The sequence below is a fragment of the Amblyraja radiata genome, chromosome 24 (genome assembly GCF_010909765.2).
Source record: "Amblyraja radiata isolate CabotCenter1 chromosome 24, sAmbRad1.1.pri, whole genome shotgun sequence".
NCBI lineage: Eukaryota > Metazoa > Chordata > Chondrichthyes > Rajiformes > Rajidae > Amblyraja > Amblyraja radiata.
The window spans coordinates 3,817,809-3,834,325 of NC_045979.1; the positions used below are offsets into that span (position 1 = coordinate 3,817,809).

At 45.7% G+C, this 16,517-nt stretch overlaps 1 protein-coding gene across 1 annotated transcript in view; it reads left to right on the forward strand.

Annotated features, from left to right (window-relative positions):
- The window catches only part of LOC116986556 (ataxin-7-like protein 1), a 66,375-nt gene that overhangs the window by 23,216 nt on the left and 26,642 nt on the right, over positions 1–16,517 (forward strand). Inside the window, exons 5-6 of the mRNA XM_033042154.1 lie at positions 8,923–9,136; positions 10,774–11,081. Coding sequence (XP_032898045.1) covers positions 8,923–9,136; positions 10,774–11,081 — 522 coding nt within the window. The remainder of the gene's footprint in view (positions 1–8,922; positions 9,137–10,773; positions 11,082–16,517) is intronic.

Genomic DNA, 16,517 nt, shown 5'->3' on the forward strand with positions numbered 1-16,517 from the left:
TATATTATCCATCAGAATGCTCTCTAATACATTTCCAACCACAGATGTTAGTCTCACTGGCCTATAGTTCCCAGGCTTTTCTCTGAAGCCCATCTTAAATAGAGGGATATTATTTACCACCCTACAGTCTTCCGGCACCTCATCTGTATTCAATTATGATTCATACAGTGCATTCAGAAAATATTCAGATTCCTTCACTTTTTCCACATTTACGTTACAACCTTAATTTAAAATGGATTAAATTAATTTATTTAATCATCAATCTACACACAATACCCCAGAATGAAGAAGCGCAAACAGGTGTTTAGAAATTTTTGCAAAGTAATTAAAAATAAATAACTGAAATATCACATTTACATAAGTATTCAGACCCTTTGCTAAGACACTCAAAATTGAGCTTAGGTTCATCCTGTTTCCATTGATTATCCTTGAGATGTTTCTACAACTTGAGTGGAGTCCACCAATTAAATTGATTGGACATGATTTGGAAAGGAACAAACCTATCTATATAAGGTCCCACAGTTGACAGTGCATTTCAGAGCAAAAACCAAGCCATGAAGACGAAGGAATTGTCTGTAGACCTCCGAGACAGGATTGTGTCAAACTGAGCAATCAGGGAAACATAGAAACATAGAAAATAGGTGCAGGAGTAGGCCATTCGAAGTTTTCCTCATCTCGGTCCTAAAAGATTTCCCCTTTATCCTTAAACTGTGACCCCTTGTTCTGGACTTCCCCAACATCGGGAACAATCTTCCTGCATCTAGCCTGTCCAACCCCTTAAGAATTTTGTAAGTTTCTATAAGATCCCCCCTCAATCTTCTAAATTCTAGCGAGTACAAATCGAGTCTATCCAGTCTTTCTTCATATGAAAGTCCTGACATCCCAGGAAGAAGGGCCTTGGTCAGGGAGATGACCAAGAACCTGATGGTCACTCTGACAGAGCTCCAGAGTTCCTCTGTGGAGATGGGAGAACCTTCCGGAAGGACAACTATATCTGCAGCACTCCACCAATCAGGCCTTTATGGTAGAGTGGCCAGACGGAAGCCACTCCTCAGTAAAAGGCACATGACAGCCCGCTTGGAGTTTGCCAAAAGGCATGAGAAACAAGATACTCTGGTCTGATGAAACCAAGATTGAACTCTTTGGCCTGAAAGCCAAGCGTCACGTCTGGAGGAAACCAGGCACTGCTCATCACCTGGCCAATACCATACCTACAGTGAAGCATGGTGGTGGCAGCATCAGGCTGTGGGGATGTTTTTCAGCGGCAGGAACTGGGAGACTAGTCAGCATCGAGGGAAAGATGAACGGAGCAAAGTACAGCGAGATCCTTGATGAAAACCTGCTCCAGAGCGTTCTGGACATCAGACTGGGGCGGATGTTCACCTTCCAACAGGACAACGACCCTAAGCACACAGCCAAGACAACGCAGGAGTGGCTTCGTGACAAATCATGAATGTCCTTGAGTGGCCCAGCCAGAGCCTGGACTTGAAACCGATTGAACAGACTGGAGGGACCTAAAAATAGCTGTGCATCGACTCTCCCCATCCAACCCGACAGAGCTTGAGAGGATCTGCAGAGAAGAATGGGAGAAATTACCCAAATACAGGTGTGCCAAGCTTGTAGCGTCATACTCAAGAAGACTTGAGGCTGTAATCGCTTCCAAAGGTGCCTCAGCAAAGTACTGAGTAAAGGGTCTAAATATTTATGTAAATGATATTTCAGTTATTTCTTTTTAATTACTTTGCAAACATTTTTAAACACCTGTTTTCACTTTTTTATTATGGGGTATTGTGTGTAGATTGATGTTAAAAAAGAATTTAGTGCATTTTAGAATAAGGTAACAATATACGGAAAAAGTGAAGGGGTCTGAATACTTTCTGAATGCACTGTAGATCTCTGTCAGGACACCTGCAATTTCCTTTCTGGCTTTCCATTGTGTCCACGGATATATTTGATAGTGCTCGAGACCATCAAGTAGACACAAAATGCAGGAGTAACTCAGCGGAACTGGCAGCATCTCTGGGGAGAAGGAATGGGTGACTTTTCGGGTCGAGACCCTTCTTCAGACTGATTTCATGGGACTGGGCGGTACTGAGATAAAATGTAGTCGGAGACAGTCAGACTGGTGGGAGAACTGGGAAGGGGGAGGCGATGGAGAGAGAGGGAAAGCAAGGGCTACTTGAAGCTTCCCCCCCCCCCTGCTTTGAGAGGTGGGGGGACAATCCCCCCCCCCCATGTTTTGTAATCTGGACTTTATCAGACGCTTTCCGAGGGCTGAATCGGACTGTTGGCGGGGGCTTTCAGCGCCCGGCGCGGCTTAAATTCGAGGCTCCTGATGTTGAAGCCCCTGCCGGCCGATGAAAGACCCCGTGAATGGGCCGATTCAAGCCCCACGATTCGGGGCGGACGAAGGTGCTGTTGCTGGAGTCGGACACCAACCAGGTCAGCTTCCGATGTTACCGTCCACAGGAGCCACGGCCGAAGCCTCGCGTGTGCGCATGCGCGCGATCGCCAAGAAATTGTGTCCCCCGCATGTTTTGGTAGCGATTTCCGTGCCTGGAAGTTAGAGAAGTCAATGATCATACCGCTGGGGTGTAAGCTACCCAGCGAAATATGAGGTGCTGTTCCTCCAATTTGCGCTGGGCCTCACTCTGACAATGGAGGAGGCCCAGGACAGAAAGGTCAGTGTGGGAATGGGAGGAGTAGTTAAAATATTGAGCAACCGGTAGATCAGATATGTTTAGGCGGACCTAGCGGAGGTGTTCAGCGAAACGATCGCTGAGCCTGTGCTTTGTCTCGCTGATGTACTGGAATCCACACCTGGAACAGCGGATACAGTAGATGAGGTTGGAGGAGGTGCAAGTGAACCTCTGCTTCACCTGAAAAGACTGTTGGGATCTTTGGACGGAGTTGAGTGAGAAGGTATAGGGACAGGTGTTGCATCTCCTGCGGTTGCAGGGGAAAGTACCTGGGGAGGTGGTGGCCTGGTTGGGTAGAGACGAGTTGACCAGGGAGCTGTGGACGGAATGGTCACTGCGGAAAGCAGAAAGAGGTGGAGATGGGAAGATGTTTATAGTAGTGGGATCCCATTGGAGGTGGCAAAAATTTTGGAGGATTATGTGCTGTATGCGATGGCTGATGGGGTGGAACGTGAGGACAAGGGGGACTCTGTCTTTGTTACAAATGGGGGGAGGGGGAGCAAGAGTAGAGCTGCGGGATATCGAAGAGACCCCAGTGAGAGCCTCATCTGTAATGTAAGGAGGGGACCCACGTTCCCTAAAGAATGAGGACATCTCTGATGGCCTGGTATCGCACACCTCATCCTGGGCACAGATGCGGCGTAGACGGAGGAATTGGGAGTAGGGGATAGAGTCTTTACAGGATGCAGGGTGGGAAGAAGTGTAGTCTAGATAGCTATGGGTGTCAGTAGGTTTGTAATAGATGTCAGTAAATAGTCTGTCTCCTGTGATGGAGACGGAGAGATCCAGAAACTGTAGGGAGATGTTGGAGATGATCCTTGAATTTGAGTGCAGAATGGAAATTAGTGGTGAAGTTGAAGTCAGTGAGTTCTGCATGGGTGCAGTAGGAAGCACCGATGGAGTTCGGGGATAGAGCCAGTGTATGCATGGAACAGGGATTGTTCGACGTACCCTACAAAGAGACAGGCATAGCTGGGGCCCATGCGGGTGCCCATAGCTACGTCTTGGATTTGGAGGAAGTGGGAGGAGTCGAAGGAGAAGTTGTTGAGGGTAAGGACCAGCTCTGCTATGCGGAGGAGAGTGTTAGCAGACGGAAATTAGCTGGTTCTGCGGTCGAGGAAGAAACGGAGTGCTTTAAGACCTTCCTTGTGGGGGAAGGAGATGTCGCGTGACTGAACGTCCATAGTAAAGATGAGGGAGTGGGGGCCTGGAAAACAGAAGTAATTGAAGAGACGAAGGATGTGTGAGGTGTCATGGGCATACAGTAGGGAGGGATTGGACCAGAGGGGATGGGATGGAGTCGAGGTATGTGGAAATTAATTCAGTGGGACATGAACAAGCAGAAACAATGGGTCTGTCAGGGCAGTTCTGTTTATGTATTTTGTGGGGAAGATAAAATCGGTTCGTGCGGGGCTGGGGAACGATAAGGTTGGAGGCTTTGGAAGGCAGACAGCTGGGTCTCAACCCAAAATGTCACCCTTTCCTTCTCTCCAGAGTTGCTGCCTGTCCCGCTGAGTTACTCCAGCATTTTGTATCTACCTTCGATTTAAACCAGCATCTGCAGTTCTTTCCTACACATTTTGTCTACCATCATATGCATTAGGACATTCGTCACCTCCTCTACTTTAATACTGACTGCGCTCAAGGCACTTCCAAGACAGCCTAAGTTCTCCAGTGCTCCTGTCTTCACTGTAAAAACAGAGAAGAAATACTCATTGTGGATCTTGGCCTTCTCCTGTAGCTCCACACAGAGTTGACCGCTTTGATTCCCGAGGGGCCTTCTTCTCTCTCCGGTTCCCCTTTTCCCCTTAATGTTGTTAAGAAATCTCTTGGGATTATCCTTATTATCTTCCGCCCATTTTTGCCCTCCTGATTTAATTTTTTAGCTTGTTCCGCAGTCCCTGAAACTCCTCCAGGGGTACACTTCATCCCAGTGTTTAAGAAGGAACTGCAGATGCTGGAAAATCACAGGTAGACAAAATTGCTGGAGAAACTCAGGCCGAAACGTTGCCTATTTCCTTCGCTCCATAGATGCTGCTGTACCCGCTGAGTTTCTCCAGCACTTTTGTCTACACTTGATCCCAGTTGTCTGCACCTGCCCCTTGCCTCCTGCTATTCTCGGCCAGAGTTTCAATTTCTTTCCTGATCCAAGCTTCCTTACGCCCATCTACTTTCCTCTTCATTCTAACCGAAACATGCAGGTCCTGGACTCCTGTCAGCACAGTTTTAAAAACATCCCACTTGCTGGACGTTTCTTTTCCTTCAAACTGCCTGCTCTAGTCAACTTGAGCGAATTCCTGTCTAATACCTTCAAAGTTGGCCCACCATAATTTAGAATTTTAACTCGTGGGACCGCCTTGTCTTTATCCGTAACTACCTTAAACCTAATAGAACAGTGGTCACTGTGTCCAAAGGCTCAAGCACGAAAACCATTCACTTGCCCTTCCCAATTTTCTAAGTAGATCAGGTGTTGCCCTCTCCCATGTGGGCTACCTACATATTCCCTGAGGAAACTTTCATGAGCATATTTGGCAAAATCTATCCTGTCTAAACCTTTTGCACTAGGACAGTTCCAGTCAATATTGGGATAGTTAAAATCCCCTACTATGAAAACCTATTTAGTCCTGCAGCTTCCTGCAATCTCTTGGCATATTTGCTCTAATTCCTGCTGACTATTTGGAGGCCTGGAGTACACACTCAACAAGGCGATCATCCCTTTCTAGCCTCACTGGATGAACCATCCATTCAATGGACAGAATTTGCAGGAGATTGGCAGGGAGCGATAAATTCTGTCCACTGAACTTTTTTTAATCACCATCCATACCGAACTCCAGCCTCTCACTTGCCTCAGTCCTGCATAGAATCCCCCTCCTCTGCCAATCTAGTTGAAACCTACCCGTGTAGCCCTAACGAACCTGCCTGCCATGGTATTAGTTCCAGATGATGTGCTTTATGTGCTTTAATAGGTCAAAACTGGTATCGTTAGATAACCTGGTCACCTGGTTCTATAGCATGGAACGTCGGAATTTAAGCCAAATAACAGCTTCTCTATTTTTTGCAATTGGGTTTGTCCAATAACATTTTAAATGTGTGAGTGTCGCTGGCAAATGTGGTATTACTTTCCCCTCCATGGTTTTCCTGATTCTTGTATGATTTACATTTCTTTGAAAGGCCTTGAGCTATCCTGGAGGTTAGGACTCATGAATGAGAAATGCAATTTTGTAATAATATTTTTTCTAATATTATATAATTGAAAGTTAATTTTGTATAAATGTGACATTGAGCATTTTCTAGAAATTTGACGTAGCCTTCATGGACCCAGGTTGCCCTTCCATATTGCTGCAGCGGTAGAGTTGCTGCGTTACAGCGCCAAAGATCTGGGTTCGATCCTGACTACGGGTGCTTTCTCTATGGAGTTTGTATGATCTCCCTATGACTGTGTGGCCTTTCTACAGGTACTCCGGTTTCCTCCCACATTCCAAAGACATGCAGGTTTGTAAGTTAATTGGCTCCTGTAAATTGCCCCTGGTGTGTGGAAAGCGAAACTGGGATAACATAGAAGCAGTGTGCAGGTGATTGTTAGTCGGTGCGGACTCGGTGGGCCAAAGGGCCTATTTGTGTATGCTAAAGGTGAATATTGTATTAGTTGTGTATGGAATGATTGTATTGCCTTTTTGAAGAGCTGCAGGAGAACGTGGACTATGCTGTTGTGGGATCAGACATTGTTGCCACTCCTGGGACAGCCTGCTCTTCTCGGCGCACTTATGTGCTGCACCATCATCACTGCCTCCTTCGTTGACCATCCATCACAGAGGCTCAATGCTCCTGTTCCTCTTCAGCCACAGCATAGGCCAGATAGGGTCTGCGATTGCTATCCATCCTAACCACACTGGGCATTCTCCCGGACTGAATACAGGCCAAGAATTAAAATACTGGATAGGGCAATTTAGCGATGCCCATTCAGTTGCAGTGGTCATTAGTACCTTGCTACTTTGCTCATCCACCTTTTAGTCATTAGGGTGACCTTCCAGACTGAGCTGAAGTTGCTATTAAAATAAATGGCAAGTTAGGGGACATTGAGGAGCTACTAGACCAAGTGGGACTGTTTGGGTCCCGCCCCCTCAACGCACGGTTGCCGGGGGGGGGGTGGGGGGTGGCGACCTTCGGCGTCACACACACACACGCACACATACGCACACACACACACACACACACACACACTAACCACCCCCCACACATACACAATAACCCCCCACTTGATATTATATTAATATTATTCATTCGCTCCTTTTACCCCATCGCCCGCCCTATCCACTCAAGCATAACCCCCATCTGCGCAGGCGCGGCTAGAGATGGGGGGGGGGAGCGTGGAGAGGGTGGGGGGTAGTGAGGGAGAGGGAGGGGGTAGAGATTGAGGGGTGGGGGCGCGACGTCACGGGAGGGTTGGTTCCCGAACGCAATACTCCACCACTTACCCATAGGTCCCAATATTCACCACTCCCTAGAGAGGGGGGGGGGGGGGCAGGGGGGGAGGAGGGGACACAGAGGGAGGGGGTAGAGTCAGCACCTACCCAGGTCGTAGAGCAGCAGCCTCCCCACCAGTCGCTGGTCCCGAGTGAGGCTGCGGCTGGCGTGGACCCGAGCGGGGCCCGGAGCGATCTGAGGACGGTCAAAAGCAGGGGAGGGCCGGCCGATCGTGGCCTCTGAGAGGGAAAGCCCACCCACCCGCGTGACAGACGATCAGGCGGGGAGACGGAGAGGAGGTTGTCCCCGTGACGGCCAAAGATCGCCAGGTGGGATTGGGATCACCAGCGAGGAAAAGGATTCACGATTCCCCGAGTCCCTGCGATCGACGGAGGAATCGCAGGTCTCCATAGACGGCCTCTCCCAGAGGGAGTAATGGCTGCCGTGGCCAACTTCCCCGCGGCGATAACGACTGCCGCCGCCATGTTCTAGAACTTCAAGGAGCCCAGCGGAACGCGCAACACGACCTGCGCAGCAGTTTAAAAACGCTAAGTGACAAATTTAAAGAAGTGAAAGTTAAGAAGCTAAGAAATACAGCAGACAGAACAGGGGTGACGTCACTCGCAGCGCGAGCAGAGGCAGGCAGTCAGATCCATTGTGACGTCATCAGCGAGACCATCTTGTTTATTTTCTAACTTATTTGAAATTTTTGAACATTTTCACTCGAGAAATAATACATGAAATTTTCAGATAAGGCGATTTTTGACATCATGGCGTAAATCTCTATTGGAATATGTAAAACTTTCACCGTTAGCGCGTTGTGTTTTTGAGGAGATGTGAAACGCACACGAACATCACACAAATAAATACACATCCAAGATCAGAGTTTTTGAAGTATGGAGATGATGAGGGACTTTAATCACATGAAAACTCAAGCAATGTAAATAGGGGGGAATCCTTCTCAAAGTACATTAATGAACAGGTTGGATTTATATGCCATTCCCATCTTTTTATATTCACCTCTGCTTTAACTTATCATTTTCATAAATATTTTGGTAGGCATGTATTTCACAACTAGGGGTATACCAAAGATTTTACTGACAGAAGAATATATTTTAGTTTAGATTAGAGATACGGCACGGAAACATGTCCTTCGACCCACCGAGTCTGCGCCGACCAGCGATCCCCGATCCTACACGCTATCTTACACTACTGGGGACAATTTACGCTTTTTATCTAAGCCAATTAACCAACAAACCTGTAATGTCTTTGGAGTGTGGGAGGGAACCGGAGCACCCAGAGAAAACCCACACAGGTCACGGGGAGAACGTGCAAACTCCGTACAGACGGCACCCCAGGGAGTCAGGATCGAACCCGGGTCTCTGGGGCTGCAAGGCAGCAACTCTACTGCTGCACCACTGTGCCGCCCTTTTTGAAGTGTAGTTACTGCGGTAATTAAGAAATTTCTGAATTTCTGGCTTTTGTTCAGATTTCTATGGGACCATTTCTACCAGCCTAACAGAGACTTTGTGAAAATTGCAACTCTGACAGTTTAGCACTCCTGTCAGGGAATATCAGCATGCTATGTATCCTGAAATGAGTCTGAACCTCCTGGCCTTCTGATTCAGGCGAGAGCTGCCCACTGAAACTAGGGATAGTATCATTTCTAAATTTGTCCTTGGTGTGATTTTAACTCCACGTTCAGTGTTTAATGTGAAGTCTCTGATTTGAGAATCTAAATAAATTGGATTTCTTGCAGAGAGAAGACACGGATCTCTGAACAAATTGTCAGCACGGAAACCTCCCGCCTTGACGTCCACAAACTCCATCCTGCAGAAATCACGATGCAACAGTGTTCAAACTGCAGTTACCGCCAACCATGGCGCCAGATCCTCCAAAGAGAAGCTGCACAGCCCTGGTAACAAGGTGCTACAGTTAGATGTGCCTTCAAAGGGACCAAAAGAAAATTTGTGGTAATTTTAATTTTCTTTTTGACCTTTACCCAATGGGGAGAAAAATGTTGAAGGATAACCGTAAATAAAAAGCTGGGATATTCTCCTGAGCAATAAAGATTAAAATCAGATTTACTGCCAAGTAGTAACACTGAAAGAGCAGATGGGGAACTGATTCCAATGACGAGCCAGATTGCACAGCAAGATATAAGAAAAGTAAATGCTAGGAACTCTCAGCTGCTCAGGCTGCAGATGTAGATAGATTACTAAAGTTAATTCTTCGGGTTAATTACCTTTTTCTCCTGATCTAGTAAAAGCAAGATACATCGATATTTTAAATCGCAGAGAAAGATGGAGGGAACAAAACAAGTGCATAGTTGGAGACCAAGAAATTTCAGCGGACAGAGATGCTGTAGAAGAAATGGTCGCAATTTTAACTGATCTATCTGGAGGAGGTTTTAAATAGAGGGAATTGAATTAGAACATAAGAGAAAAAGAAATTGCTGGTACAAAACGAACACTGGAAAAGCCTACCAGGTCAAGCAGCTTCAATGAAGGCAAACATTGAGTGAACATAAGTTGATGCCCTAATTCCAGCACGAGTCAGTTCTGATTCAAACTGAAATGGGGGTGTCTGAAATTATTGTAGTTGATGGTGCACTCCAAGATGCAGTTTCTGAAGATTATACTGGTCTTTTTAGGAACAATAATAAAGAGGCTAAAAAGTAAGAAATCAGAATAAAATTGCAATGGGAAATTAAGGTGACAGGTAACAGCAAACTCAGGATCAGATTGCCAGATTGACTGGCGATTTTCTGCAAAGTAGGGGATGTGAACATGGAGCCAGAAGGAAAATGTATCCACAGATTTTGATCTGGAATGTACTGCTTGCAAGCGTAGTGGAATCTGGTTCAGTATGTACTTTCAAAAGATAAGTATGTGAAGCCAGAACATTGGTAGCAGTATGATCAGTATGTGCATAATAGACCAGATAGCCTTGTGTTGTGAGATCCTCGTGATTATGGCAAGTAGCAGTGTTTGGTGACTCTCTTCTCTGAAAGTATTTAGTCGGTGCCCAGTAATGACTCTCCCTGGTGGGGACTGAAAGTTACCAGACTGGAAGGTAGACAATATATTGACTTTTGTTGGAAGATGTTTTGAGCATGAGTAAATATACCTTACTGAAATTATATAGGGCCCTTGTGAGAGCAAACTGGGCGTATATTCTACAGAGTTTTGAAGAATGAGAAGCAATCTCACAGATTGGTTGCTTTCTGGATGTTAAAGGAATAGGTGAATATGGGATTAGCACTGGGAGGTGACGCTGATGTAAAAGATGAAGTGTAATTTTACTTGATGCTAGAGCAGGGATGAGAGGCTAGACATTCAACGTCCAGTTCTTATGTTCTTAAAGATGATGGAAACAGTGAGAACTATCCATTAATTTGACCATTGGTACCATTGTGTATGAGACTGATCCAATCTTTGCTTTACTTTCATGTGGATGAACTCTTCAACCACAAAGATTGGGATTTGCTACAGTTTTTCTATCTGGGCGAATAGCTTATGAATTGCCATGGAGATTTAGGCAAAAGCGAGAGTGGACTGAACTGGATTGCTGGAATTTATTCACCAACTTTCTCTTCTCTTCCTTCCAGCTTGTTTGTTCCCATGGTAAACCTTGAAAAGATCCCATCTCTTGGAAAGACAGAGAGTTCCTGCATCAAACTGACTGCCAAGCCTCCTGCTGTTTCGCCCTCCTCTCCTGAACCCATCTCTCCCTCTGAGAAACCCAGCATGGCCCCTGTCCTTGATTCTATGCCAAAGACGGGGGCAGCAGAAGCAGCTGATCTCTCATTCCCAGCTCTGGTGATTCAGAATGGTAAAGGTGAGAGGTCGCCCGCGCTGGAAGAACCAGTAAACAATAACAGGAGAAACAACCATAAAGTCCACAGGAGGATAATTGGTGAGTATTAGTGCCCGTCCCAAAACTAGCAATCTAATGAGTGGCAACTGTTGGTGAGTAGACATGGAGGAAACTGGAGGCAGATGGAAAGTTGGCTATTGGTCTATTGGTGGTATTTGTAGTTGACTTCAACAATGCATTTTGTTCACTGGTTTTAAGATTAAATTTCAGTGACGAGTTTGCTGGGCAGTGTAATGGTCTCCCACCTAATATATAGAACATACCACAGTACAATACAGCTCTCAATGTCTTACCTGCCTGCACATAGTCATAGTGCACAGAAACTGGCCCCTTGGCACAACTTGCCTATGCCAACCAAGGTGCCCCATCTATGCTAGGCCCACTTTCCAATGTTAGAGTCATACAACATGGAATCAGGCTCTTCGGCCCAACTTGCCAGCACCTGGCACATATCCCACTAAATCATTCCTATCTATGTACCTGCCTGAATGTCTTTTTAAATGTTGTTATAGTACTGGCCTCAACTGGTCCAATGGTCCAAAAATCAGCATCCCTGACCCCCCCCCCCCCCCCCCACCCCCCCACCAACTCTTCAGCCATTCATCTGTCCTTATTGTCTTGTTCACAACATCACTAACACATGGCACTGGGAGTAATCTGGAGATAACTACTCTGGAGCTCCTGCTTTTTAATCTTTTGCGTAACTTCCTAGATTAATTTTGCATGTCCTCATTTCTTTTCCTACCCATGTCATTTGTAATCTGTATAAACCATAATCCCTCCGTTCCCTGCATATCTGTATGCCGATCCACAAGTGTCTCAAATTCCACTTTTGCATCTGCCTCAATCGCCAGCACTCCACCATCAACCACCACTCACAGTGTTTCCAGGCACTCACCACCCTCTGTGTGTAAAAAAAACTTGCCCCGCACATCTCCTTTAAACGCTGTCCCTCTCACATGAAAGTTATCACCTCTAGTCATTGATTTTTCCATCTTGCGAAAAAAGTTCTGATTGTCTTCCTATTTATGCCTCTCATAAATTTATACTTCAATCAGGTCTCTCCGCAACCTCCGGCGTTCTAGAGAACATATTCCAAGTCTATCCAACCTCTTCTTGTAGCTAATACCTCCTAACCTAGTTATCATTCTGATAAACCACCTCTGCACCATTTTGGACATACTTTGCACATACAAAGTTTGCACATACTTCCTATAATAAAGTGATCAAAACTGCATGCAATACTCAAAATGCAGCACAACGAACGTTCTATAGAGCTGCACTGTGACTTCCTGATGCTTATACGAAATGCCTCGACCAATGAAGGCAAGTGTACTATATGACTGCTTTACTGGAATCAACATAATATGGGTGGCAAATGCTTGCAAGATGTATTAAATTCTGATTATATGCGGAACAAATTGATGAGGCAGTGTAGAAGGAGCTTTATTTATTTATTATCTAATTTTTATCTATTTCAAGTGACAATATAGGGTGAGGACTGCTCGATTTAATCAATGGGATTGTTTCATAAAGCTTGTTGAGCCTGTCTACACATGTTCTAGTGTTTGATTAGATGGATTTTTCTGTATCTAACCAATGATGCTGGCTGGTTTTTGATTGTACAATGTGCTGTAATTGTCTTGTGAGAGTTTGCTCCATCGGTACGGAGGAATTATTACACCATCTCCAACTTTATCTGTGCTCAAAGAAAAATGCAATTTCTCAATGAAAACTAGCAGGAGAAAAATAGTAGGAGAAAGGTCGCAGGAACGGATAACTAAGAAACTGAGAAAGCTGCAATAGCTGTGCTTGACATGCTTTCACCTGTGCCCTTCATCCAAAAGATGCTGGAGTGACTCAGCGGTCAGGCTGCCACCCTGGAGAACGTAAATTGGTGACGTTTCAGATAGTGGTGGGCAAGAGGGAAGCTGAAAGAGAAGTGGGGCCAGGACAAAGCCTGGCAAGTGATAGGTGGATACAAGTGAGGGGATGAGGCCAGAGATGAAAAGCAAAAAGCGTGAGATAAGGATAGGAGGTACAAATTGTGCATCCGGTGGAAGGTATATAAGTTCCAGGAGCAGAATAAGGCCATTCAGCACATCAAATTTACTCTGCCATTCTATCATGGCTGATCTATCTTTCCTCTCAACCCCATCCTCCAGCCTTTGCCCCATAAACCATAACATTCTTACTAATAAAAAGTCTGTCAATCTCCGCCTTAAAAATAGCCATTGACTTGGCCTCCACGGCCGTCTGTGGGCATATGTGGAAAAGGGATTGGGGGAGGGGGAAGGGGAGAAATGGATGTGAATCCATGTGGGGTACAGGGAAGAGGGGGGTAGGAAGATGGGGCGGGGGAAAGAGGGGTTGTTTGTAGGCTAGTTACCTAAAGTTGGAGATTCCAATGTTCATACCGCTCACATCTTGGGCACCGTAACCCACCCAAGCGGAATATGCAGTGCTGTTCCTCCAGTTTGGGTGTCACCTCACTCTGGCAATGGAGGCGGTCTAGGTCAGAAAGGTCATTATGTGAAGGGGAGGGGAGTTGAAATGAATGCAGTTGATGAGATTCGAGGAGGTGCTCTTGGACCACTGTCTCACCTGGGGTCCCTGGATGGATGTGATGTGATGTGACCCGCTGAGTTACTCCAGCATTTTGTGTCCTACGTAGCTACATGGACAAGTGTCCCATCTCCTGTAGTTGATCTGTACCTGGGGAGGGGATGATTTGGGTGGGAAGGGGTGAGTGAAACAAGGAGTTCTGGATGCAGCGGTCTCTGAGGAAGGTGGAAAGGGTCGCTGGGAAGACATGACTGGTGGTAGGATCAGGTTGAAGTTGTAGGAAATGACAGAGAATGATGTGCTGGATGCAGAGGCTGGAGTGGTTGGTGGTAAGAATGAGGGGAATCTAACCTTGTTTGACCTGGGGGGAGGAGGAGAGAGAGCAGAACTACAAGATACAGGAGACGAGGGTGAGGGAACTATCTATGACAGTTGGAGGAAATGCTTTTACTAAAGAAAGAGGGAATCTCGGATGTCCTAGAATGGATAGCCTCATCTTGAACGGATGCGGTGGGGATGGGGAAGTTAAGAGTAAGGGATAGCGTCTTTGCAAGAGGCAGGGTAGGAGGGTGCAGGGGAGAAGAAGGAATCACTAGTCCTTGATTACGTCGGCTGCTTTTCAATGCTGTGGTGAGTCAATGATGTGAAGTTTGGTCTGTGTGATGGACTGGGCTGCATCTACTCTTCTCTGCAATTTCTTGCAGTCTTGGACAGAGCAGTTCCCAAACCAAGCTGTGATGCAAAGCAGCAACATGCTCTCTATGGTGCATCTATAGAAGTATCCTCCTCTAAACACAGTATTGAAAAACCACCTTGCTTGACTGACACTTGACGAATGGCCTTATAGCCCTGGTACCGGCAAGAGGGCTGTACCTGCAGACCTATCCCACTGTGAAGCGTTGAAGTCTTTTGACTACAGAGCTGAACTCCACTTTGTCGCACATACATCCTTGCAGGCGTTGAAGCAGACTAAGAATTGATCTGCAGTTCCTATCGCTCTCAATCCTCCTTTACAAATTGCTCTAAAATTTATCACTTTAATCCAGGTATTTATTTATTGATGCTCCAGGTTTTATTTGATTACTTTGATGAGGGGTCTTTGGATTAAAAGAACATTGAAAAGCAGGGCTGTGGGAAGTGTTGTCGTGCACAGGGATCTGTGATTGCAGGTACATAGTTCTTTGAAAGTGGTGTCACAGGCAGACAGGGTGGTCAAAGGCCATCATCAGTCAGAGTATTAAATATCAAAGTTGGGATGTTATATTACTGTTGTATAAACCGTTGGTGAGGCCACATTTGGAGTATGTCTTCAGTTTTGGTCACCCTGTAATAGGAAACATGTTATGAAGTTGGAAAGAGTGCATTGAAGATGCCAGGACTTGAGGGCTTGAATTATAGGGAGAGGCCTAGGACTATTCCTTGGTGTACAGGAGGATGGGAGGTGATCTTATCTTATAAGGTTGTATGTTGGCAATATTCAATATTCAGGAGGGATAGACAGAAAGGGAAAGGAGGTGGGGTAGCGTTGCTGGTTAGAGAGCAGATTAACGCAATAGAAAGGAAGGACATTAGCTTGGAGGATGTGGAATCGATATGGGTAGAGCTGCGAAACACTAAGGGGCAGAAAACGCTAGTGGGAGTTGTGTACAGGCCACCTAACAGTAGTAGCGGAGTTGGGGATGGCATCAAACAGGAAATTAGAAATGTGTGCAACAAAGGTAAAACAGTTATAATGGGTGACTTCAATCTACATATAGATTGGGTGAATCAAATTGGCAAGGGTGCTGAGGAAGAGGATTTCTTGGAATGTATGCGGGATAGTTTTCTAAACCAACATGTAGAGGAACCAACGAGAGAGCAGGCTATTCTAGATTGGGTATTGAGTAATGAGGAAGGGTTAGTTAGCAGTCTTGTTGTGCGTGGCCCCTTGGGCAAGAGTGACCATAATATGGTTGAGTTCTTCATTAGGATGGAGAGTGGCATTGTTAATTCAGAAGGGTCCTGAACTTAAAGAAAGGTAATTTTGAGGGTATGAGATGTGAATTGGCCAAGATAGACTGGCAATTGATTCTTAATGGGTTGACGGTGGATATGCAATGGAAGGCATTTAAAGACTGCATGGATGAACTACAACAATTGTTCATCCCAGTTTGGCAAAAAAATAAATCAGGGAAGGTAGTGCATCCGTGGATAACAAGGGAAATCAGGGATAGTATCAAAACGAAAGATGAAGCGTACAAATTAGCCAGAAAAAGCAGCCTACCAGAGGACTGGGAGAAATTCAGAGTCTAGCAGAGGAGGACAAAAGGCTTAATTAGGAAAGGGAAAATAGATTATGAAAGAAAACTGGCAGGGAACATAAAAACTGACTGCAAAAGCTTTTATAGATATGTGAAGAGAAAAAGATTAGTTAAAACAAATGTAGGTCCCTTGCAGTCAGAAACAGGTGAATTGATCATGGGGAACAAGGACATGGCAGACCAATTGAATAACTACTTTGGTTCTGTCTTCACTAAGGAAGACATAAATAATCTGCCGGAAATAGCAGGGGACCGGGGGTCAAATGAGATGGAGGAACTGAGTGAAATCCAGGTTAGCCGGGAAGTGGTGTTAGGTAAATTGAATGGATTAAAGGCCGATAACCAGTGGATGTGTTATATCTGGACTTTCAGAAGGCTTTCGACAAGGTCCCGCATAAGAGATTAGTATACAAACTTAAAGCACACGGTATTGGGGGTTCAGTATTGATGTGGATAGAGAACTGGCTGGCAGACAGGAAGCAAAGACTAGGAGTAAACGGGTCCTTTTCACAATGGCAGGCAGTGACTAGTGGGATACCGCAAGGCTCAGTGCTGGGACCCCAGCTATTTACGATATATATTAATGATTTGGACGAGGGAATTGAATGCA